At 47.1% G+C, this 25,357-nt stretch overlaps 1 protein-coding gene across 3 annotated transcripts in view; it reads right to left on the reverse strand.

The window, feature by feature from the left end:
- Window positions 1-5,051: 5,051 nt before the first annotated feature.
- Swap70 (switching B cell complex subunit SWAP70) overlaps window positions 5,052-25,357 on the reverse strand; it is a 140,865-nt gene continuing 120,559 nt past the window's right edge. For all 3 annotated transcript variants that reach the window (XM_019206216.2, XM_010615284.3, XM_010615283.3), the window contains 5 exons: window positions 22,073-22,180; window positions 20,435-20,601; window positions 7,205-7,403; window positions 6,561-6,657; window positions 5,052-6,271 (listed from right to left, as the gene is read on the reverse strand). In XM_019206216.2, coding sequence (XP_019061761.1) covers window positions 6,165-6,271; window positions 6,561-6,657; window positions 7,205-7,403; window positions 20,435-20,601; window positions 22,073-22,180 — 678 coding nt within the window. In that variant the 3' untranslated portion in view covers window positions 5,052-6,164. The remainder of the gene's footprint in view (window positions 6,272-6,560; window positions 6,658-7,204; window positions 7,404-20,434; window positions 20,602-22,072; window positions 22,181-25,357) is intronic.

Consider the following 25,357-nt stretch of genomic DNA (forward strand, 5'->3'; position numbering starts at 1 on the left):
GAGGGCTTGGCGGGGTGAGACTACAGCAAAGCGCTTCGTGCTTTTTGCACACTTGCTTTTTATCAACTTTCTACATTGAGTATCACTACTCTGAGGTAAGAAAAAAGCTTACAAAAATTGTATGAAGCAAATGGAGAAGACTGGGCGTGCTTGGCCTGTAATCGCAGCACTCAGGAGGCTCAAGTAGGATCCCCCCAAATTCGAGGCCAGCCGAGATTACACAGCGAGACCCAGTCTCAAGAAAAAAAAAAAAAAGGAGGATAAAAGAGATCAAATCGGCCTGTGGACCTGAACCTCTGGACTTTTCTGGCCTTTTAGTGCCCCAGTGAAGACTCCCAGTTCCCTTGAGGAACAGCTTGATGGTCCATCTTTCACAGATGCTGGGATTAGCTTCTTTAGCAAAGAAAGAAAAACGTCCCCAGCCTCAGGGTTAGGGTGGAGCAGATGCTCCAATAGAATATGTATGGGTGTTCCTACTGGGGATCCAACTCGGGACCTTGTGTCTGCAAGGCAGGCATCGGAACCACTGAGCTAAATCCGCAGCCCAAGAACAGGAACTCTCCAGAGAGCAAGGTACGGATGCTGCTGCTCCCCTTCAGCTCAGACAGGACACACAGACAGGGTCCTGGGCATACTTGAGAGAGCGTTTGTTTCAGAAAACGGTCGTTCAAAGGCCAGCATTCACTAAGGGCCTACTTGGGGCCGTGCGCTTGGAAGACGGTGATGGGATCCCGGGCTGCAGCGCTGGGGCGGCGTCCGCCAGGCCTCTCGAGGGGCTCGCATGAGCTCCAGGAAGCAGAGCAAGAACAGCTCTGGCCACCAAGGTCCGCACAGGACCCCAGAGCGGGGCACAGGGCTGGCGGCCTCCGGGGTCCCAGGACACGCAGCAGGCGGGACGCCGGGGAAGTGAGGTGCTGCCGGGCGTCACCCGCGCCCCGCAACCTCATCATCCCTCATCCATGCAGACACCGTCGGGCACCTGCCTTCGCAGAACCCCAGGGCGGGCGGCGCCGCCTGGGGGCTCGCAGCGAGCTCCTCGGTATTTCCCTAACTCTCCCGGGGGCCCTCAGGGACAGTCCTGAAGTCACCTGCTGGATCTTCTCGGAACCCACCGGTCCGCGGGCGCGGGCCAAAATCCACAGCGCCTGGCGGGAGGAGACCACGGAAAGCCCCTCCGCGTGACTCTGACTGGAGAAAATGACAAAACAGGGCGGGAGGAGCGGGAGAAGCCTGAGCAGGTTGCACATCCCCGCCACTCCGTGCCTGCAAGTGATACCTGCGGAGCGGAGCCCTGACCTGGCCAGGTCCGACGCAGCCAGCTCCCTCCAGCGGGTGCTCAGATCACTGCTCTGGGGCTGCCTTCCTGCCCACCGCAGGGGACCCCAGGGCCGCGGGGCTCTGGGAGGAGTCGTCCAGTGGGACAGCTTGTGTTCTCCGGGCTTCAACACACAGCCCGGGTATGCAGCCTGGGGCAGGGACTCTGCTGTCCCAGTGGAGGACCGCTGAGCCTGGCACCGTCACCATAGACAGTGGTGACCGCACCCACGCCCAGGGCCCCCCAAAGTTCACTTGTGCCTTCTCCCACCCTAGGTAACCACCTTCCTCTACCCCCCCCTCGTCATCTTTCGAGTTCTGGAAGGTGACAGAAATGGAACTGTGTCGTTTGTGCTCTTCTGTATCTGGCTTCTTCCACCTGGGGAGGTTGGTGGCCTTTACCCTCCATGCCCTGCACCTCTCTAGTGCGTTCCTTTCAGCGCCAGGGCCCCTGCTGAATACACCACAGTTCTTCATCTCTGGTCTAGGGACAGAGATCTGGGCTCTTTGCTGGTCTGGGGCCTTCGGAAGGCAGCGGCTCTCCTACCACCCTTGCAGGCATCAGGCCTCATTTCTCTTGGTTGGCACTGCTGGCCCACAGGGTAGGTGTTTGTCTTCAGCTTGCTGAACGGACTCAAAGTTGAGGGGTGATGTTTACATTCTCAGATTGAATTTTTTAAAAAAGAAAAATGGAGCGAGCAGGAGAGAAAAGACGTAGATATTCCTGAAACTGTTCCCAAGACTGATGTTTTCAATAAACCCGGAGAACGCTGCTGCCACCCAGCCCACAGGCTTCACTCCCCTGACCTTGCCCCAGTTGGGCAGCTGTGCCTTGCCAGCCCCACCCTGCAGGCCCCATCAGCATTCTGCGGGTTGGAACAGGAGCAGCTCCAGGGCACAGCAACACCTGGGCACGACCCACACATTCTTTTCTCGCTGGTGGCAGGTGGCACGGCCAGACCCACCCTGAGTTTCCCACCTGGGGGAAGACGGCAGTGTTAAGGCAGCTCCTACACTCCTCACCTTAGCAGTCTGGTCACAGGAAGACTTTGGAACCATCCAAAGCAATTCCTTGCAGATCTGTGATGAAAAAGCACCATAGCCTGTCTGCATAGGAGAAAGAGGCAGGAGGGTCCTGAGTTCGAAGCCAGCCTGGACTACGGGCCAAGACTCTCAAAACACACAAACAAAAAGTACCCAGGGTTTCTGCCCAGCGCCACTGTGACAAGGTTCCTGCCCTATGTTCTCCCACAGCTTGCGCTGCTCCCTTCCAGCCGGCTCCACTGCCCTCAGGCCAGCCAGCTCCGGCTCAGTCCCTGCTCTGCTGCTGTAACAACAGCACAGACTGAGTACTTGATGAGGAAAGCTATTTGTCCCTCCACATCTGAAGGGTAGGGAGCCCCAGAGCACCACTGAGTGCTGGTGAGGAGCTTCCTGCTGCCCTACCCCAGGAGGCCCAGGGAGGGCGAGGGCAGAAGGGGACAGGGATCCATTCACGAGTCCAATCGTGCGGGCAGAGCCTATGGCCCAGTGGCTGCTGGAAAGGAAGAACCCCACTGAGAACCGAAGCAGGCCCGGTTCTGTTCTCTCCCGGGTGTGCTCCGTGGACACCCCAGGGGCCACTCCCCACTCCCATGCTCCTCAGGGAATCCCCGATGCCAAAAGTCACTGGCTGCTGGGAAACAGGAGCTACCCTTCTGCAGAGCAGGTTTGTTTAACCTCCCTGGTTTGAGGCACCACAGGCTAGGTAAGTTTGCTCCAGGTGCCCTGTGCCAGGACGACGTTCTGCAGCTTTCCCGGCGCTGTCCCCTGGATGCCACTCCTTCCAGTTAGAAAAACAAAAGCTCACTCCAGACATGGCCAAATAATCCCTGGAGGCCAAAACTGCCCCCAGCCGAGAACCAAAGCAATCATAGATAAAGAAGTTTTTAGAAACACTGACACCACACTCTGAACCGGAAACCTCAGCTTTCCAATGCAGCCAGCTTCCTCCCTGACACACTGCAATCCCGGCCACCACGAAAACCCAAACAAAGAACCCCACTGTTTACCCTGGTGGAAGAAAAACTCAAAGAAAGAAAGCTCAGGAAAACAGAGGTAAGAGGATGTGGAGGTAAGAGCAACAATGAGGGAGAAATCGTCGTGGTAAGTTCCCGTTTATGGGCTGACACACCAGCCGCAGTTTCCCCACAAGGGTGACTCAGACACCAAGCCGAGGCTGGCGCTCACTTCTTCGGGTCTAACTCGGAACCTCCTGTTCCCAGGAAGTGTCCCTAAGCCCAATTCCTGCTCCTCCTGTGAAAGTGTGCACGCACGCGCGCGCGACACACACACACACACAGCTTCACCCCACTATTTTAATTTTTTTGTTACTGGGGATCAAACTCAGGATCTTGTGCTTGCGAAGCAGGCGGTGGAACCACTGAGCTAAATCCCCAGTCCTCCCCACTGTTTTATTAAGCCAACAGTTTAGAAGGTACAATGTTCTGGTATTTTTAATTTTCTTACTGGGTCCAGTTTACTAAAGAAAATACAAAATATTTTAATATATCTTAGAAAAATTAGCAAAACATTAGGTTGAGCATATTACATTATATAATGTTTAGATAAGTGTTGAAAATTATAAATATTTTGTTCCTGCTCAATATAGCAAATCACAAAAACACATTTTCAAACTTTTTCATGCATATATCCTATAAATGATAATATCCTATCTCGATTTATTGAGGAAAAGGGCCTGATTTCGATTAACTGTCAAACACTCCTGAAATTTTCTGTACAGTAGCTACAAAAGTAATCAGGAGACTATGGGTACTGTACTCTGGCAGCTAAACCATTTTAATTATTTTGAGGAATTCAACTAGTATCAAAATGTCAGCCCACAAGGTTCACTTCTGTGCTGTCTTTTCTGTTGTTTGAAAAGGTTTTGCCCCATGGAGATGATGCCGCTGAAGCCAGGGTGTAAAACCAGTCCCACTGAGCACAAAACACACACCTCTGACACCCACGGCAGAGCTGCTCGGTCTGGTCAAGAAAGCAGCAGCCTCGGCCCCACAGTGAGGCCAGGCTGTCAGCCTCGGGTGACCCGGGTGACATTCTGCAAAGGTGCACGGCCAAGTCACACCTGCCCAGTGCAGAAACAGGCTCGTTTCACGCCCTCACCCTCTCTCCACACGTGGGCCATGGAGCCCTGAACACACTTTCTTCCACAACAGGTCACTGGCTTTTGTGTCTTCCTCCTTCCTGCAAGGGACCACGGAGTCCCCTGGTGTAATCAAACCTCAGCAGAGTTCCATTCTCAGTTGGGCTAATAAACCTGCCAGCCACTGAATAAAATGGTAACACTGGTAAGTGGCTGGTCACAAACCAACACCCAAGTTAACTGTTAAATTTGGAAGCCATGTGGTAAAGATATTTCAGAAATCTAAACTATAACGTCAACTATAAGAGATCATTAAATTACACTTTTTATTAAACAAGTAAAGACCTTAAGACAAATTTCTAAAGACTACTTCAGTGGCAAATATTTTCCAGTCATAAAAGGTGAAGATTTATGGAATTATATTCCAGTTTCCTCCCATGTAAATAAATACCTACCCTGAAATCTCTACAACCATACGGTCTAGATGCGTAGATCTTTAGGGAAGAACCTCCTTGCTGCTTTCCCAAAGCCAGAGTAAGTAGGCATGAGGTTCCCTGCCATTGCTCGGTCTGCCCAGGCAGGAACAGCACCTTTCTGCTGAATTCTGCCTTTTGTGTAACCATGGAATTACCCGTATTTCTGTACAACCACAAGCATCACTGCTGTCTATGAAGTTATTGCTGTTCATAAATAACCAGTATTAGATGGCTTGATTTCATAAATACTACTCAATCCAAAGATAATATGAGAACATTCCCAATATTTCTTTCAAATCAGATGCATTAAACCTCTGATCCCAATTTTCTTGTTACACTTATTTTCACTGGGTATTTCCTCCCCGGTACTCAAGGAAAAGCAGAAAAGCTGCCCAGCCGATGAGAACTAGCTCCACAGCCCGGGAACACAGTGACAGCCTCATCTTTATGACGTTTACACCTAACTGCACACACGAGGTCAACTTCCCACTGCCCGGGAGCACATAATCTGCTTTAGAAATTATCCAAATAACTTTTATTTCAAACTGGCTTCTTTCTACTACTAAACGTGACCCTCCTGCTGCACGGCATAGGTCTGGTAGCCTGTTGCTCACTGGACAGAGAGAAGACTCAGAGAATCGGGCTAAGTGTGGGCCACCGGGACGCTTTCTTTGAGGTGAGGGAAACAGGAGCCATCCGTGCCAAGTGCACGACGGCTGGGAAGAAACGTGTCAGCAGAAGCCAGCAAAGCTCGCCTAATCAGACCACACTGAACAAGGGCAACCAGGAAAAGGCAGCGACTCCACAACTTCCCCAGAAGAGCACCCAGCGTGGCCTTCTGTGTCACCAGCATGGAACTGCAGGCAGACTGGCCATTCTCGGAGCCCACAGAGGCTCTAACCATCGGGGGACCCAGCGACGGAGCAGACCATGGGTCTGTTCTTGGCCTCATTTAGAGCGAATCTGAGCTCCATCCATGGGATTTTCAGAAGCCCAAGGTGTCAAAGAAAAAGGAAAGGAGAGCCTGACAATACTGACATTCTTTTCTTTTTAGGGAAACCTGCTTGTGGGCAGGTAGAGAAAGCCTCCTCAGGAGCTGGACCCTGGGACGGGCCCGGAGGGGAGGAGGAGGGAAGCAGGTTACAGCAGCAAAGCCGGTTTCGGTTGTCTTCAGCAGAAAGTCTGGGGCCACACTCGTATCTACACGGCGGAGGGACTGTGGCCTCGCTCGGTCACTCCGTGGTCTTTTTCCCTTTCCAGTTCTTCTCTCTCTCCTCCAGCTCCGCCTGGGTGAAGGCTGCAGGTCCCCAGTTAGTGATGAGGTGAGGGTTCTTTGAGCCTAGGAGACAGAGGGGCCCCGGTTCAGGAAGTGGCCATCCCTCACCGGGCACCACCCCATCCCAGAGACGGGACACCAACCCCCCCACCTCACATCCTTCCCAAGGAGCATCAGGCAAAACCTAGAAGATATGCACTTGGCGACTGGAGACAAGCTGGTCAAGAGCACGTTTCCCTCGACAGGTTGGGTCGTATGCATTTGGGCTTAAAAAGGTTGTTTTTAAGTACAATTCAAGTAAACAAAACAAAAATAAATTGAAAAAATAAACATTGCTCAAAGAACCTATTACCTGGTTCTATCAATCGAATTAACCCTTCATGGTGGGCCACTTTGTCCTTCCAGCTCTTTGTCATGTTAGCTGCCATCTCCAGCTTCTTCTTCACACCCTGGAACAAAAACGGATTTTGGACTTTGCAGGTCCACAGGTACTTTAAGAAGCAAACAAGACGGTCACTTCATATGTGCTTCTTTACTGCATCCCTAAATTCTCACCCTAAGCAGGAGCTATTGTTGCTCCGTTGCACAGCAGCAGAAACAGGGTTTAGAGAAGTTACGAGCTGCCTAGGCCACACACGGGAGGAAGCAGTGGAGCCAGGACTGAAACCTGTCGTTCCAGCACATTCGCGGCTGGAGAAAAGCCCGTGCCCGTTATATTTTCCTGCCTCAAACCCAAACCCACCACCCACTGACCAGCCTGCGTCTAGGACAATGCCCCCCACTGGCTGCGCCAGGCAAGCTTTGTCACGGGCGGTGCTGAGAAGTGCGAGCAGCAGGGCTTCTCCGGCTGCCACTCGGGGTACTCAGTGATCTCCGCAGAGGCTTCGGAGCACCTCCTCAGGGACAGCTTCCGCCAGCAGGCAGAGGGCCGCCTGCCAGGGCTGGGTGCAGGCTCCACACACCCTTCCCCACCCTTCCGGCCGGCAGCCCACTCACCTCGTACTGCTCCAGCGCCTGCTTGCGCTCGAGCTCCAGCTGCACCAGCTGCGCCATGGCCTCCTGCAGCGCCTGCTCCTTCTCGGTGCGCTGGTGCTCCAGCTCCTGCTTCTCGGCCTCCGTGGTGGCGATGGCCTGCTGCTGCTCCAGGTGCCACTTCTCCAGCTCCGCCCTCTTGGAAGACTCTTCCTCCAGCAACCTGCAGTGTGGAGAAAGTCAGGGTCCCAGCTGCCCGGGCGGACCAGGGACGCCTTTCAGAGAGGAGCATGTGAGGTCCCCGAATGCCTCCTTTCACACGGAGGGAAGTGGGAGCCACCGACGCTCTACTTGAAAGCTGCTAGGTGGCCCACACGGCCCACACCGAGCTCGTCCGGCTTCATCCTGGGGTGTGAGGGGGGACGGAACGGTAACGCCAACCTGAACGCGTGCCAGGAACCGAGCTGGTCAAGGGCATTTCTCCATTAACCGTCACACTGCGACTCCTCACACTGCAGAGATGGACAAAGTGAGGTGCAGAGGTCAAGTGGCCTATGACGGATCACTTCACCTGCCAGGCGGTGCAGCCAAGCTTTGAAATTTGGTTGCTGAAATGTTAAACATTCTCCACCTGGTAAAGACCAATTTCCAAGGAAAGAGCTGACAAAGTAACGAAGACAAAGGGAAAAAAAGCTGACACAAAGGAGAACAGGTTATTTACTAAGCCATTGCTAGGTGCCAGGCACCTGAACTGCATTACTGCTAATCTCCTTGATCCGGCGCGGCATCGCTGCACGTCAGCGGTGAGGCGATGGGAATCCGAGGCTGTGTGAGCACGGTGCCCAGGTCGCAATGGGTCTCAAATGTTATCTTCGCCAACTGGCTGCTTATCCAACTGTGTGAGTGTTTTAATCAATGTGGCCATGCAGGTGCTGAGGTCAGACGTCAGCCCTGCCCCAGACGCGGACCTAGAAACGAGCTCGGAAGTCAAGTCTCGGGCAGGTCAGCTGCCAGGACCCGAGGGAAAGGAAAACAGCAACAAAGCAGGCCGCACACCAGATCCACGGCCCTCAAGGGATCCCAGCTCAGGCACCGCAGGCCGTGCACGCAGGGTCAGAAGTCCCTACTCCGTGGTGGCGATGGCCTGCTGCTGCTCCAGGTGCCACTTTTCCAGCTCCGCCCTCTTGGAAGACTCTTCCTCCAGCAACCTGCAGTGTGGAGAGAGTCAGGGTCCCAGCTGCCCGGGCGGACCAGGGACGCCTTTCAGAGAGGAGCATGTGAGGTCCCCGAATGCCTCCTTTCACACGGAGGGAAGTGGGAGCCACCGACGCTCTACTTGAAAGCTGCTAGGTGGCCCACACGGCCCACACCGAGCTCGTCCGGCTTCATCCTGGGGTGTGAGGGGGGACGGAACGGTAACGCCAACCTGAACGCGTGCCAGGAACCGAGCTGGTCAAGGGCATTTCTCCATTAACCGTCACACTGCGACTCCTCACACTGCAGAGATGGACAAAGTGAGGTGCAGAGGTCAAGTGGCCTATGACGGATCACTTCACCTGCCAGGCGGTGCAGCCAAGCTTTGAAATTTGGTTGCTGAAATGTTAAACATTCTCCACCTGGTAAAGACCAATTTCCAAGGAAAGAGCTGACAAAGTAACGAAGACAAAGGGAAAAAAAGCTGACACAAAGGAGAACAGGTTATTTACTGAGCCATTGCTAGGTGCCAGGCACCTGAACTGCATTACTGCTAATCTCCTTGATCCGGCGCGGCATCGCTGCACGTCAGCGGTGAGGCGATGGGAATCCGAGGCTGTGTGAGCACGGTGCCCAGGTCGCAATGGGTCTCAAATGTTATCTTCGCCAACTGGCTGCTTATCCAACTGTGTGAGTGTTTTAATCAATGTGGCCATGCAGGTGCTGAGGTCAGACGTCAGCCCTGCCCCAGACGCGGACCTAGAAACGAGCTCGGAAGTCAAGTCTCGGGCAGGTCAGCTGCCAGGACCCGAGGGAAAGGAAAACAGCAACAAAGCAGGCCGCACACCAGATCCACGGCCCTCAAGGGATCCCAGCTCAGGCACCGCAGGCCGTGCACGCAGGGTCAGAAGTCCCTATCTCCTCAGAGGTGGCTCCAACCCTAGGCGACAGGGGACGGCACTGTGAACAAGGTGGGAAGGGCTCGCTTTTCACGGTGGCGGAAGTGTGCGGGGGGGGGCACGCAGTGGCTGGGCTGCCCACCCTGTCCCCTTCATGCCAGGCAGGGGTGCTGGTGAGCGGCAGCGCCCACCTCCCACTATAGACATGTGGCCCAGACGGCTGCCTCTGCCCCTTGGCAGCCAGGGCACGGTGGGAGCAAGCGCTGAGCCTGGCTGAGCGAGGTCCTCTGACTCCGGGGTGACTGACACAAAGAACCCGGGACAGTGGTAGCAACACCCAGGGACAGCCAGGCCCGCTGTGCGTGGCATCCCCCCTGGGCTCCCCGACAGCCTGGCCGGGGCTACTGTTTAGGCTGATCGCCCTCCCGATTCCTGCCAGGGTCCCAGCCCTGCCACCAGACTCTGTGGAACCACTGAGCTATTTAGGAACTTTCCAATTAACTGTCTTACTACTTTAGCGAATCCAAGGTGGTATCTGTGGTTTGCAATCAAACTCCTGACTAAAGACCTCAATGCCTCACTTTCCTCATCTATATAAAGAAAAAAAAAAAGGAATAAACTGTGCATGATGGCATATTCCTGTAGTTCCAGCTACTTGGGAGGCTGAGGCAGGAGGACTATTTGAGCCTATGAGTTCAAAGCCAGCCTGGGCAACATAACAAGACCTGTTTAAAACAAAACTAAACAAACAAACAAACAAACAAAAAAACCAAGATACTCTATCCACCACCTGGGACTTGTATTAAATGGGATAATTTATATAAAGTACTTACATACCTACCCAGTAGCAAGGCCTGAGTAAATAACAGCTCGGATCATTACAGCAGGATGACTGCTTCATTTGCTTTGAACACTGCACATGCATTAAAGCCGCCTCAGAGCACGTGAGGGTTTTGGCAACCACATCACAGGGCAGTGAAACCCTGAAGCTTCTCAAATGAATCACTATTAAGCCAAGTCTCCTGATGCAGGACTTGTTCTCTGGATATTTTAAACTAGCTTCAGTCTAAAACTGTTTTCTAGATTGTCGACATCTTTTTGAACTCTTACTGTATTTTGAAACTCTATGCATGTCTGCCCCGTCTGCAAATGAGATGAAGAAACAAAGCAGCGTGCTCTTCTACTGCCGAAGGCCCAGCATTACTCGAAACACTAGGCCCATGTCATTTCATCTTCATAACCCTACGAGGCTGGCAATTACCTTTATTTCATAGATAAGGAACTGAAGGCCCAAAGTAGTAAGACGTTTTTCTAAAGTTACATGGCCAGAAAATACCGGGAATCAAGTACTCACACCTCCCTCCAGAAGCCCAGCTACCTTCAACTACACGAACAGTACTACATCACAAGAGAGACTGCAGGTCCCCATGGCCTCAAAAGGTAGGACTTGGATCCACTTGCTCATCCAAAAAATATTCCTTACACACCATGTGCCAGGCACATAAAAAAATAAATTGGAAATTTTAATGAAAAAAAAATTTACCAGAGCCAGGGGATTAGTTCAGCGCACTTGCCTTGCAAGTGAAAGGTCCTGAGTTCAATCCCTGGTACCAGAAAAGAAATTACCAGACCAGATGACTCAAGTCAAACTTCCTGTATTTAAACAACTGACTACAAAATTTATCTCTGGAGAAACATAAAGCACTGACAGAGAAAGGACCATGCATCAGAAAGATACCGAGATGCAAATAACCCAAGATCTGCTGCTGTTGTGGGAAAGGTTGCGATTTCCCTGAAAGCCCTTTATCTTACCTGAGCCTGTGTTCCCTTCCCTGCTGCAGTAACCCAACTCAGAGCTGACTTCCCTCCTTTCTTCTACCTAAGCCGCTCCTGAGGTACAGAGAGCAGGCGCCCTCTGCCTGTCCAACCCAGCACTCTCAGAGCCAGGCAGGGCCTTCAGGAACTCTGGGGAAAAGAGAACTTGCTACGCTTAAAAATGACCACTAGATGGAGCAAATTCGTCCATTTCAAATTCCAAAAGCTAGAAGAAAAATAATTCAGAAGAGTAAAATAATGTAAAAAATGGCCTTTGTATGTCAAGAAAAAAATTAAATTTTTGTGAAGTACTTTCAGCTTATTGAAGCCTCAGAGATATACACAGTGCTTAGATATTTACATTAAAAAATGTTGAAACCATTTTGTGCTTTGCACAAATCAGAGTATACAAAATAATTAGCCAGAGCTTTTCAAATAAAAATATTCATGCCCAGCTCCTATCCAAAGACATTCTGATGCAGTAAGTCCATATTTTAAAAAATCTTTGTGAGGTTTCAAAACCTTGCAAATTCTGATACATATCACTGGCTTAAAATGGCTTCAATTACCAAAAATGTGTCCCTTATTCAAAGTATCGCTCAATCCTCTGTAAAAGAAAGAAACAGAGAGAAAGAAAGCACAGAACTGAAAACATGGAAAGAGGGAGGGAGGAGGGGAACAGGAAGAAGGGAAGGAAAAGGGAGTAGAGGGTGAGGGGAAAGGGAGAGGAAGACTCATTCTACGAACACTGAATAACTGACCCATTAGTGAATGTCTAGAGTTGCCCCTTTCCTTCTGTGATCTAATCTCTGCTGTACCATCATCAATTTCCCTCAAACCTGCAGCAAGTCACACAACATACCCCACCTATGAATTCGGCACATGAGTAGCTATAAACTCAACAAAGCACAAATTAGAGAGTGGTTCAAAAACCAAAAACTGTGAGGTCACTTAGAATGCCACTCTTCGCAAGTCACACGAGACCCACATCTTCTTGTGCAGTGGATCTTCTGTGATGTCACTTCTGATGGCACTGGAAGATGGTTCCAAGTATCTGGTGACCACAATACAAGGAACACATTCCCATGGGACTTAAAAAATGCCAGGAAACATGACAAGAACTTATTTTCTTTTAATTTGGAAGATAATTTAAGACAATATAATTTAAGTTTTCAAAGGCAATTTTTTAAGTGACTTTGGCAAAATATACTCTTTTTGCCTCTATCCTTTCCTAAAGATCAAACATCTGCTGCTGCACATGAGGAATGGCAGCCATGAAAACTCCACCCCAGCTGTCTCCCTCCTAACTGCTCCCAGAACTGGCAGTCACTGCTCCCAGCCTGGTGACATCTGCAAGGGTATCAGGTGCCATTCGGAGGAAAGAATTTCAGTGCTGCCTAGACAAGGCATCATAAAGAAGGCAAATGGAGGGCCAGGGATTTAGCTCAGTGGTTCCGGCGCCAGCCTCCCAAGTGCAAGGGCCCAGCCCAAGTTCGTAAAAACAATACAAACGGAGTAGCAAGTCAGAAACAGGAAGAGAACAGCTCAAACCTCCTCTGGGGGAGGAGAGGACCTTCATTTTACTTTGTCCTCCCTGCTGTGATTACCCAAAATTGAGTTTTTTTCTGATAACATGACTATCATAAAATTTAAACCTGATTCTCAAAGCCCTGGGGGTGGGGAGAATCTAGTTTGAAAAACTTTTAATACTACAATTTTAAGTAGTAATTTGTGTGTGTGTGTGTGTGTGTGTGTGTGTGTGTGTGAGTGAGAGAGAGAGATAGGGTCTCACTATGTAGTTCAGACTGCCCTAGAACTCACTATGTAGCCCAGGCTGGTCTCTAACTGGAAGCAGTCCTCCTCCCTCAGCCTCCCAAGTGCTGGGATTACAGGTGTGCGCCACCATGCCTGGCTTTAAGTAGTAATTATTGAAGGAGTGGTGCCAACTCTGTCTGAATGACCAAATAGAAACATCTCTGAACTTCTGGGACACAATGAAAGCAGGGCTAAGCGGCAAGTTTAGAGTTGTGAATGCCCACATCAGAAAAACAGAACGAGCCAAAATAAATAACCTAAAGATGCACCTCAATGTCCTAGAGAGACAAGAGCAATCCAAATGCCAAAGTACTTGAAGGAAAGAAATTACAAAGATCGAGCAGCAATCAATGAAATTGAGGCTAAAAAAACAATACAGAGTCAAGACTTGGCTCTCTGAAAGAAAAGAAAAATCTATAGCCAATCTTACCAAAAAAGTAAAGTGAATGTAATTAGAAATGGAAAAGGTACGGGCCAGGGATTTAGCTCAGTGGTTCCACTGCCTGCCTCACAAGCTCAAGGTCCCAAGTTCAATTCCCGGTTCCAAAAAACAAAAAACAAAACAAAGAAATGAAAAAGGTAAAGTCACAAGATGCTGCTGAAATCCAGAAGACTTCTAGCAACTAATTCACAAAACTGTACACCAATAAACTAGAGAATTCAAAAGAAATGCATAGATTCCTACATACATATGAATTACCAAAACTGAACCAAGAAGATATTAAAACCCTGAACAATCTAATAACAGGTCATCAAATTGAATCAGTAATAAAAAAACCTATCAAGAAATGCCAAAGTCCCAATGGATTCACTACTAACACTAGTGCTCCTCAAGCTCCTTAACTAATTGAAAAGAGAAGGAATACTCATACTGCCAAAGTCATTTCTGAAGCTAGCATTACCCTAATTCTAATACCAGAAAAGGATCCAACCAAAAAAAGAATTACAAGCCAATCTCTTTAATGAACACAGATGCAAAAATCCTAGGGCTCAGGATTTAGCTCAGTGGTTCCACTGCCTGCCTTGCAAGCAGAAGGTCCTGAGTTCAATCCCCAGTACCACCTCCCCCCAAAAAATCCTCAACAAGATTCTGGCAAACAGAATGCAATAATCATCAAAAAGATTATACATCACGACCAAGTAGGCTTCATCCCAAGGATGCAAGGATGGTTTGACATACACAAATCAATATAGGTAATATATTATATAAACAGAAGCAAAGACAAAAATTAAATGATCATTGCAACAGACGAAGAAAAGGCCATTGACAAAACCCAACATCCATTCATTGAAAAAAATAAAAAAACTGAGGAAAACAGGTATATGAAAGCCATTTATGACAAACTGACTGCCAACATAGTAAATGGAGAAAAACTGAAGCTTTCCCTTTATGGGAAACTAGATATTTTTTTTAACATAGAAGACCCCAAAAATTCTACCAAAAGCCTCCTAGAATAAAACAACCAAATTGAGCAATTCAGAATCAATACACAGAAATCAACAGCATTCCTGATACCAATTATTAACTCATTAAAAAAAATTAGGAAAAAAAATACCATTCACAATAGCACCAAAAAATACTTAGGAATTAACCTACCAAGGAAGTGAAAGATCTCGACAATGAACCCTTCAGTACTTTGAAAAAGGAGATCAAAGAGGACATCAGAAAATGGAAAGCTATCTGTCATGACTTGTACCTAGATGTGGTCATAGTTGGGGCTATTTGGAGGTGGTTGGATCTTGAGTGTGTGACACTGGGATTAAGGCTGCCCCACCCTGGTGTAGGTGGTATCCCCCAAGGGCAGGTAGCCTGGGTGAAATATAAAGGCAGGCTTGCTGCTGCTTCACTGCGCTGCTGTCTTCTGCCTGCCCTGCTTTGCCATGAACTGTTTTTCCTTTCCGATGCCCCTCTGCCATGCCACCCTGCCTTGAAGCCTGCTGACTATGGACTGAAACTTCTACAAACTGTGAGCCAGAATAAAAGTTTCTTCCTTTAACTTTGGGTGTTGGGTATTTTGTCTCAACTACAAGAAAAGTAACTAACACAATATCCCTGTTCCTGGACAGGCAGAATCAATACAGTAAATATGGCCATACTTCCAAAACTGATATACAGATCTAATGCAATCCTAATTAAGATACCAATAGCATTCTTCACAGAACTGTAAAAAATAATCCTAAAATTCACAAAGAACAGAAGTGACCCAGAATAGCAAAAGCAATCCTGGGTAAGAAGAGCAAAGCAGGAGGAACCACAATGCCAAATTTGAAGTTATATCACAAACTATGATAAACACTTGATCTTAGCCAAAAGGCCAAGAAGTGATTTGTGATAAAACAAACCAAAAACAAAATAAAATAAAGCAAAAACAGCATAGTATGGGCCCTGAAAAAGGAATAACTCCAAGTATGTTCAACTATTTGATCTCTGACAAAGGGGCCAAAAACATACACTGAAAGAAAGATAAATGGTGCTGGGAAACTGGCTGTCCACATGCAGAAGAGTCAATCTAGACTGATACCTTATATCAAATTAAGAAACTTCTTCATAGCAAAAGAACCAACAGAGTGAAGAGACAATCTACATAATGGGGAAAAAACTGTGCAAGCCATTGCTCAGAGAATTAATATCTAGAATATATCAGAACTAAAAAAAAACCAGACCCCCAAAATAAAAGACCCAATTAAAAAAATGGGCAAAAGGCACGAAACAGAAGAAAAGAATGTCTCCTCGACTATTTAGTGCTGTACCTTTCTGCTTTTTATCAAATAAATTAATTGGTACCCTGCTTGTTTCATATATACAAAGTTAAAATCGGGTTATTTTCAAGTGTTATCATGAACTAACGCATTTTATGATGTTATATATTTATTTCAACTGCAATTTTATATGGAAATTGTTTTTATCTGAGCCCACTCAGCTCCTGAGTCCTTTTGGCAGGATCCCAGCTAACTAATATTCAGTCTTCGATAGAGCTTCTGCTGAGTGAGACATTCCACACTCACTTTATACATTTCAAATCACAACACTGCCTTTTTCTTTCTCTCCTCTTTCTCCCCCTACTTCTTTCCCTTCTAAAAATTATTGTATTTTTTCCAGTTGGGCCTCGTGTGTACCAACCAAATTGCATCAATCATATTTCTTGATTATACTGTACTGTCATTGGTGATTCCAAGGTCCTCTTTTATTAGTTTATTCATTTATTTTTAGCAATATAATGGACTTCCATTTTCATTCTTCGTTGATAGAATGACTTGAAATTTTGAACAACAAAAATATTACTCAGATAGCTTGAAAAATATCCCACCCGACTTAAGAATTGCCTCATGAAAATGATCAACCTAGGCTGCCATGTGCCTAATTGAGTCACTGACCAATAAGCCTGTGAATCTGGATTGACGAGGAGATTTACATCTTCACTCACACGTGGCTTGTATTCCTACCATTTACATAGCTCAGTGTTAGTGCAGTCTTATTGACAAGGCCTCGAGAGCTAGAGCTTCATGATTAATCCCCAAAATACCAATGGGCATTTAATGATCAAGAGAGCAAAGTTGCTATCTGGCCATCAGTTTCTAGATGATTCGCTTCTTGGGGTAACCTGCTACCCAAGTCAGGAATGGAACAGGACGGGCACATGGGCTGTTTCTCTGTCACTGTGCTTGCCTCCCTGCTTTTTAAATACCGGCAACTTACCCAGGTATCCTTTAAATAAATAAAAAGTTTTCGTGCTGGATTCTTTGGTATTGGGAGTAGCCTATCAGATCAAAACTCCTAACGTGAGTTGCTAAATTTTGGCTTTTTTTAGAAACATTTTAGTTTTTAAGGTAATATACAGTAAAAATGTGTCATTCTTTGTGTTTAATTCTAATATACGGATAAATTCTTATGACTACCACATTTAAGATACAGAACTGTTCCATCACCTCCTAAATTTTTTCTTTTGAAATTTCTTCACAACTGCATCCCTGATACCGACTAACCTGCTCTCCATGCTACAGTCTTGTATTTTTAAGAATGTGATATAAATGAAATCATTATGTACGTAGCCATTTGATTCTGGCCTTCTTTCATTAACCATGATTTTTAAAATTGAGCATGTTTTTGAGATTTATTCAAGTTGTTTTATATATCAGTATTATTCCTATCACTGAGTAATAATAATCCATTGTATGGATGCCCCAGTGATCATTCATTCATCCCTGAAGAACATCTGTGTTGTTTCCAGTTTTTTCCACAGTTGCAAATAAAGCTGCTATAAAAATAAAAAAAAAAAAAATGGGCAAGTGAACACAGAGCAGTTTAGTCTGTCATTTGGAGAGTATTGCTTTTGCTTCTGGTGACTGCAGCTCTTCACTGAACACCAGCGTGGCTGTCGGAGAATTGGCCTAAGACTTCGGCACTGGGCAGAAGAAAATGGCATGAACCAAGCAGAATGCTCCTAAGTCCACTGATGGGGAAGCCATCCTCCCCCCACCCCCCACCCCCACTCCTGAAAACAGCTGGCCGCTAAAGCTGTCAAGAAAAGCACTCCCTCTACCGGCAGGGTGAAGAAAGCGCATCACTACAGGCCCGGTACTGTGGTGCTATGAGAGATTTGTCGTTACCAGAAATCCACCGAGCTTCTCATTTGGAAGCTGCCTTCCCAGAGGTTGGTGAGAGAGATTGCCCAGGATTTCAAAACTGACTTGAGGTTTCAGAGCGCAGCCGTTGGTGCCCCTCAGGAGGCTAGTGAAGCATTCCTGGTGGGCTTATTTGAAGGTACTCATCTGTGTGCCAATTTATGCTAGGAGAGTCACCATCGTGCCCAAAGCGTCCAGTTGGCCCGCGGGGTGCGGGGAGAGAGAGTTTATGTGAAGGCAATTTTATGGCATTTTGTAGTAAATTCTGTAAAATACTTTGGTTTAATTTGTGACTTTTTTGGGTAAGAAACTGTTTATAATATGTTGCATTTGTACTTAAGTCATTCCATCTTTCACTCAGGATGAATGTGAAAAGTGACTGTTCACAGACCTCAGTGACAGAAGCACTGTTGCCCAGGAGGGACAGTTGCTGATATGCAGAAGGGATGGGTGATGTTTCTTGCTTCTCATGATGCATGTTTCTGTATGTTAATGGCTTGTTGGGTAGCTATTAAGGTACTAGAATTGATAAATGTGTACCGGGTCCTTTCACAATAAAACTGGTTATGACTCGATCTAAGTATTTAACAAATGGGGCTAAGTCTCTCCATACAGCACTGTGATGGAATGTGGGCTCCTCCAAGGGTGAAGACACAAGTCTCAACCACAGTGTAACTGACAGTTTCCTTAAAAAAAAAAAAGTAAACCTGGCAGCTATAGAATACACTATGTGCATTTATAATAGCTATTTTATATATTGTAGTGTCAACATTTTATAATTAAATGTTTCACATTCACAAGTGATGGGGAGTCTTGTCATTAAGGTGTGAGTAACTTGAGTCCAGTTGGCTAACTGGACTGCACCTGTTTTCTATACAGTAGTGAAATGCTATGAGTATACCTTGCGTAAGTCCTCATTCTACACTTTAGCCAACACCTAGCTGATACTGCAAAGAGACTGGGGAATTTTGTTTAGAAGGGCTCTAGAATAACAAGCATCATCTGTTACTAAATTCTAGTCAGTACAGCTTCTCGCTGTGGTTGGTCTCATAATTAGTTTTTTCTGAGCTAAGAGGAAATAATACCAAGGCTCATTCTTTTCCTGGAGTTAGAGTGAGCATGCTGTGGGGGATGGAGCAGACTGCTCCAGCCCATTGGACCTCTGCCTTTTAAGATGGCGTTGGGTTAGGTCACATCTGGTTCCTGTTCTGCCCTTTTATAGAGCTGGCCTTCCGAGTGGTTTTTAAATTCATCCTACTGAAGTTTTTAGGTTGAATATGTATGTTGACTAAATTTACAAATAAAACTTGTTTACTCCCCCTCAAAAATGGGAAAGTGAAATGAACAGACACTTCTCAGATGCACAAATGGTCAATAAATACAGAAATGTTTGCCATCACTGGCCATTAGAGAAATCCAAATTAAAACAACACTGAAATCCCATCTTATCCCAGAAATAATAATAAATGTTGGTGAGGCTGTGGGGAAAAGGGAACCCTATACATTGCTGGGAATGTAAACTTGTGCAACTACTACAGAAATCAGTTTGGAGATTTCTATTTCAAAACTGAAATTCTGCTGGGCATAGTGACACACTCCTGTAATTACAGCACTCGGAGGCTGAGGCAGGAGGATCGCCACAAGTTTGAGCCCAGCCTGGGCTACACAGTGAGTTCAAGGCCAGCCTGGACTACAAAGCGAGACTGTCTCATAAAGACAAACAAGAAATGGAAACTCCATTTGACCCAGCTGTTGCCCTTCTAGGGATCTTCCCCAAAGAGCTTCAGCCATCACAGTGATGCATGCACACCCACGTTTATAGCAGCACAGTTCATAACAGCTGCATCTTGGAAGCAGCCTGTATGTTCATCAATAGACGAATGGATAAAGAAGATGCGGTGTTTATACACAATGGAGTACTATTCTACCATAAAGGATAAACGAGTCATTTGTAGAAAATAGATGCAACTTGAGACCACAATATTAAGTGAAATAAAATCACACAAGCTAAAATATCACATTGTTTCTCTTATATGAGGAACCCAAATTATAATAAAGAACAAAATAAAGAATAATAGGAAGCATGGAGATAGATTTCTCTCAAAAGGGGAAAAGGATTAAGAGATGAGGGGAAGGGAGAAGGAAGGGGAGGTGAGGGGCCGACAGGAGAATTAAGATGTGCTATGTACACATACCAACCCCCCATGAAGACGTGACCACTGTGAATGACAGACAAGCAGTAAAAAAAGAGAAAGAAAGAAACAACGCAAGAAAGCACCTCTCCTCCCTACCCCCATACCGGCTGCCCCTCTGGCCTGAATCCGGCCCTGATGCCACAGTGAGGACTGGGGCCCTCTGTGGTCTGGTACAGGGTGAAGTAGTCAAGTTCTCAAGAGAGCTGATCTGAGTGCACATTCTCAACCTTTCTGGCACCAGGGACCAGTATCACAGACAGGGGTGAGGGATATGTCAGCAGGATGATTTCAGCATTAGCTTCTTGTATGGAGCTGCCAACCTAGGTCCCTCACACACAGTTCACGGCAGGGTCCTTGCTCCTGAGGCTCTAGAGCCGCCCCCGCCCCTGCTCAGACGGGGATGGGCTCAGGCCTGGACGTGAGCTACGGCAGCTGTAATGCACACAAAGCGTAGCTCACTCAGCCGCCACTCAGCTGCTGCGCGGCACCCCTACTCCTAACAGACCCAGGCGCCAGTCCATGGCCCGGGGCTGGGAGAGCCCAGGTACAGAACACCACTGCCCCAGCCTGAGAACGCCAGAACAGCCAGGTGCCCGGGGTGTCTCTAACACTCAGCCACCGCCAGCGCGGAGGCCCCTCCTCCCTCCCCTCCGGAGCGCTGGTAGGTGAGAGAAACCGTCAGCCCGTGTAAAGAGTACAAACAGCTCTGTCACCTGGCCTGCAGCTTGCGCACCGTCTCTTCATCCAGCCGGGCCTGGCGCTCATCCTCGAGGGCCTCCTGCAGCTTGAGGTACATGTCCTCCAGCTCTCGCACCCGCTGCAGGTACTGCTCCAGTTCAGAGGACTTCTGCGCAACCTGCTCTTCCATCTGCTGTCTGATCTGAAGGGGTGAAACATGGTCATGGTCCCATGGGAGCAGGGAGTGCCCCGCTCTGTCCTGAGGGTCCCTGTCCCCTACTCCTGGAACTAAACATGGAGGAAACCAGAGCACACATGCAGACCAGCAGTGAAATAATCCAAAGAAATGAACTATGACCTATGTTGCTGCTCTGTTGGGTTTTCCATCCTTTCTACTCCAGTTTGATTCAAGCCAAGAAAAAAGTGTTCCCCTGCATAAATTCTCTATAAGTTACATTCTGTCTCAAAGCCACAACCTCTTTACCATTCATTATCTCTAAAAGGAATGAATGAGTCTTTGCCAGTGAGAGCAGCCCACCTTAACATGCAGGGGGGAAGGGCAGCTAGGCCTGCAGACTCCTGTACCTCTTTTCTCCCCTCCCGAGGGCGCCTCCATCCCTCGGGGAACTCAAGCAATTAAATCAGTCTCTTGACAAGTGCAGTTTGCCCCTGGATTGAAGAGCTTGGATTACTGCTTTATAAATCGAAAGTTAAAAAGCAAATGTGGCGGTATAAGCCTGTAATCCCGCATTCTGGAAGGCTGTGGCAGGAAGACTGCAAATTCAAGCTCAGCCTGGTCAACTTACTGATACCCAGTCTCAAAATAAAAACGGGCTAAGAATAAAGCTCGGTTGCAAAGACTCTGGGTTCAATCCTCAGTACCCCCAGTGAATAAATTCTAAATTTAATACACATGTCAGCATATATCTCAATCTGTAAAATATTTCTTCTAGCATTAGCTCACTTTGCCCTCACAAGAGTTATTATGAGAAAGCGGCTGATAAACCCTACACTTAAGGAGAAGAAACTGGCTTGGCAGGAAGGAGCAGAGAGGAAAGACCAGGTCTCCAGGCTGAGTACAGACCTGCTCCAAACACAGGGCTGCCTGCCTCTGCTGTCCTTCCGCTTACCCCGTGATCACAGCTCTCTGAACTGAGTGAGCAGCAGGACGAAAGCAGTGTCACCAGCACCCTCCCACACGGCACCACTCACGGAGACAGCCGGCCTCCACCGACCTGGACGTCGGGAGCACGGAGGACCAACCAGAGCCCCCAGGAGCAGCAGACCGGAGTCCAGGCCCCTCCCCTTGGTCCATTTCAGGGGAAAATGTCATGAAAACTATGTTTACTTTCTCGTTACTACAGAACTCTTTTGAGAATGAGAAAGGATGTTATTAATAGTTATGCCAGGATGACAGCACTGCTCCAGGCAAATCAGGACATAAAGTCACCTAACCAAGCATTTATTACCCCTTTCCATAAATGCCTGTTCGGGATCTCAAACAGCAGGTTGGTATCTTTCATCTTTACATCTTTGGCACAGAAGGTGCATAATAAAGGGAGAATGAATGAATGAATGAAAGAACGACTTCGCCAGCAGTCACTGCCAGTCAGCAGCAGAGCCCTGCGATAAGACCCTGGCTGCTCCCAGCCTGCCCGCCACTCGGTCCTCACCAGCTTCTCGCGCTCCAGCTCCGAGCTGAACCTGGCCTGCAGCTCCACTTGTGTCTGCAGGCGTTTCTTCTCCTCTTCCGCTGCACGGGACGCTGCTTCCTCCAGTTTCTGCACGATCAAAAGCCCATCCCCAGAAAAGTGAGATCGTTACAGTGACTACATTAGAGAGAAACATGACACACTCAAGCAATGAGAGAAACCAATGACCCACAAAACTCAGTAAAACTAGAATAAAAACTCAGACCCACTGGAATTCCATCCCAATGACGACCCAACCAACAAAGTTTTAGTGTAGTCCTTGGGTGATACTCATTTGCAACTCTCTTCATGTGGGTTCAGGTCTATTTCTTGAGGTCTTTCTGTATAGTTTTGTCACCTTACACATTACTCCTTAAAACGTTTACCAGAGCCGGGCGTGGTGGTGCACGCCTATAATCCCAGCACTTGGGAGGCTGAGTTAGGAGGATCACTATGAGTTCAAAACCAGCCTGGATTACATAGTAAGATCCAGGTCAGTCTCACAAAACCAAAAAAAAAACTTTTACCAAAATGCCCAGAACTCTTTTCCCAGGGGAACAACCAAAACTAGTAAAAATTAATTTTTTATTATTTATTTATTTATTTTTGGTGCCAGAGATCAAACTTGGATCCTTGCACTTGCAAGGCAGGTGGTGGCAGAACCACTGAGCTAAATCCCAGCACTTTTTTTTTGGTAAACATTTTTAAAAAACCATTTAAATTGCTGAAAATTACTAGGCATGGTGGTCCACACCTGTAATCCAGAACCTGGGGCAGGAGGATTGCTTGCAATTTCAAGGCCAGCCTGGGCTACACAATGAGTTCAAGGCCAAGCTGAACTACATAGCGAGACCCTGTCTCCAAAAAAAAAAAAAAAAGGGTCCAGGGATTTGGCTCAGTGGTTCAGCCACCTGCCTCATAAGTGCAAGGGTCCAAGTTCGATCCCCAGTACCAAAACAAACAAACAACAAGTTTCTGAAATTATCCTAAGGACATACAGCAATGGAGAACGTTTATCTAAGAAAATCTACTAGGGGTGGGGGGTGTCCCTTATTGGTAGAGCACTTGCCTGGCATGCACAAGACCCAGGGTTCAATCCCCGGTTCTACCCAAGAAAGGGAAAAAGGAAGAAAGCGGGGTGGGAGTGGTATTAAATCTCAGTAAGAACAGAGTACTCTCTCCTCCTTGCTCACAACATCTATGAGAAGGAAGCTTCCCTCCAGGTAGATGAAACCAAGAACAAGGGCTTCCTCTTCCCCCAGCTCACTCCCAGGGCTACACTAACTCTCCAGGCGGGGCAGCTGCCAATACTTCTCACCTCCCAGCTCCACACTACAGAAACTCTTTTCCAGGCCAGGGTGGCTGAGAGTTCTGGGACTCTCATCCTCCGCCAGCCCCCACTCACAGGTGGGCAGGCCAGACAGACTGGGCCGGAACAGCCTTGTCTCAACTGGTTTTGTGGGAAAGAAGCTCACATAGGGAGAGGGGATGGGGTATAGCTCAGTGGCAGAGCACTTGCCTAGGTCTTGGGTTCAATCCCAGCCCTGCAGGGTGTGGGGGGCACTGGCGGTTAGGAATTAAGGGCATTGTTAGAAACAATGCAGATCGGAGTCATAAGGAACTAAGAGAAGTCTGATAGCTCCACAGGAACAATAAACTAAACCAGAGAGCAGCCAGAATTCTGACAGAGAGGAACAGAGGAGAAAGCTAGTTAAGTAGAGCCCTCGTGTGGCAGGAACAAGTCTTACAGACTGTCCTTGCTGATATATGGGCCTAAATTTAAATGCTATCAGACTCCATGAGGCAATTTAGGGCTCAGGTTATTGTGGCGGACACAAAGCAATCACTCAGGGTCAGGAATTTAGCTCAGTGGTTCTGCCGCACCAGGTCTTGAGTTCAATCCCCAGTACCAAAAAAAGAAAAAGAAAAAAAAAAGCAAAGCAATCACTCAGAAATTGCTGAAGTCTAGCAGCTGGGCAAGATGCCTACAGAGGTGGACAGCTTAACAGAGAGAAAGAAGCATTCAAAGGGAACTCCACTAAAATCAGGGTTACCCCAGGGTGACGATGTGGCCCAAGGCTGTGTCTCTGAGAAGCACAATCAGAGGTTTGACACTGTCAGTGAACAGGCCCAGAAATAGTACAGCCCAATCACTAAACAAATAAGCAAACAACAATAAGCCTTTGGGAGATAGATCAGTATGGAGAGTTGCTACAAAGCGTTTTCTAAAATACCCAGTTTGCTGTAAAAATTATGAGACAAAAAATACACACACACAGGAAAGTATAACCTGTACTATGCATTGGGAGGAGGGCAACAGAAACTGTCTTTGAAGAGGCCCCTATTGTAAACTGACCAGATGTCAAAGTAGTTAGTCAAATGTTCAAAGAACTAAAGGAAGTCATACTTAAAGAAATAACGAAAAGTCTCATAATATCCCAGCAAACAGAGAACATCAAGAAAGACACAGAAATTAAACAAACAAATAGAGATTCTGGAGTTGAAAAGTACAATAACTGAAACAAAAATTACTAAAGACTTAACAGTGTATTTGGGCTCCAAGGAGACTACTGAAAGAGCCACAGAAATGACACAACCAGAGGAAGACAAAAAGAATAAAGCAAAATGAACAGGGCCTCACAGGAATGTGGGACACCATTATGCACATCAATGTGTGCATAATGGAAGGATTAGAAGGAGAGGAAAGAGAAGAACAGAAAAAAATTTTGAAGAAATTACCAAAAGTTTCTCCAATTTAATGGGCAACATTACCTACACATCTAAGAAGTTCAGTGGACTCTAAATAGGATAAACACAAAGATTCATACTCAAAATATACTAAGAGTTTTCAAAGATAAAGACAAGATTTCTTGAAAGCAGCAAAAGAAAAATGACTTACTAGGGAACTCCAGTAAACTTGGCAGCTGATTTCTCATGAGAAACAGGTAACTAGTTCTGGCCAAAATATTGTAAATAAAGAGAAGTGTGCCATCACTGGGCTGGAACACCTAACTGGCAAGTCCTAGGACACTTTTTCGTCTGGTCAAGTCAATAGCATTCACAATGTTGGCTATTCCATCAGCCTGGATTTCATATTCACAGATGTATAAACTCTCGGGCCTAGTAATTCCACTTCTGACACTTTATTCTGCAGGTTACCAGAACCCATATGTACATGGATAAAATGTCACATGTCCAAGATGATTTGCTGTAACACTGTTTCTTTCTTTTTCTTTTTTCTTTTTTTTTTTTTTTTTTTTTTTTTTT

This window comes from Fukomys damarensis, unplaced genomic scaffold (assembly GCF_012274545.1).
Source record: "Fukomys damarensis isolate Sample0158 unplaced genomic scaffold, DMR_v1.0_HiC HiC_scaffold_16, whole genome shotgun sequence".
Lineage (NCBI taxonomy): Eukaryota > Metazoa > Chordata > Mammalia > Rodentia > Bathyergidae > Fukomys > Fukomys damarensis.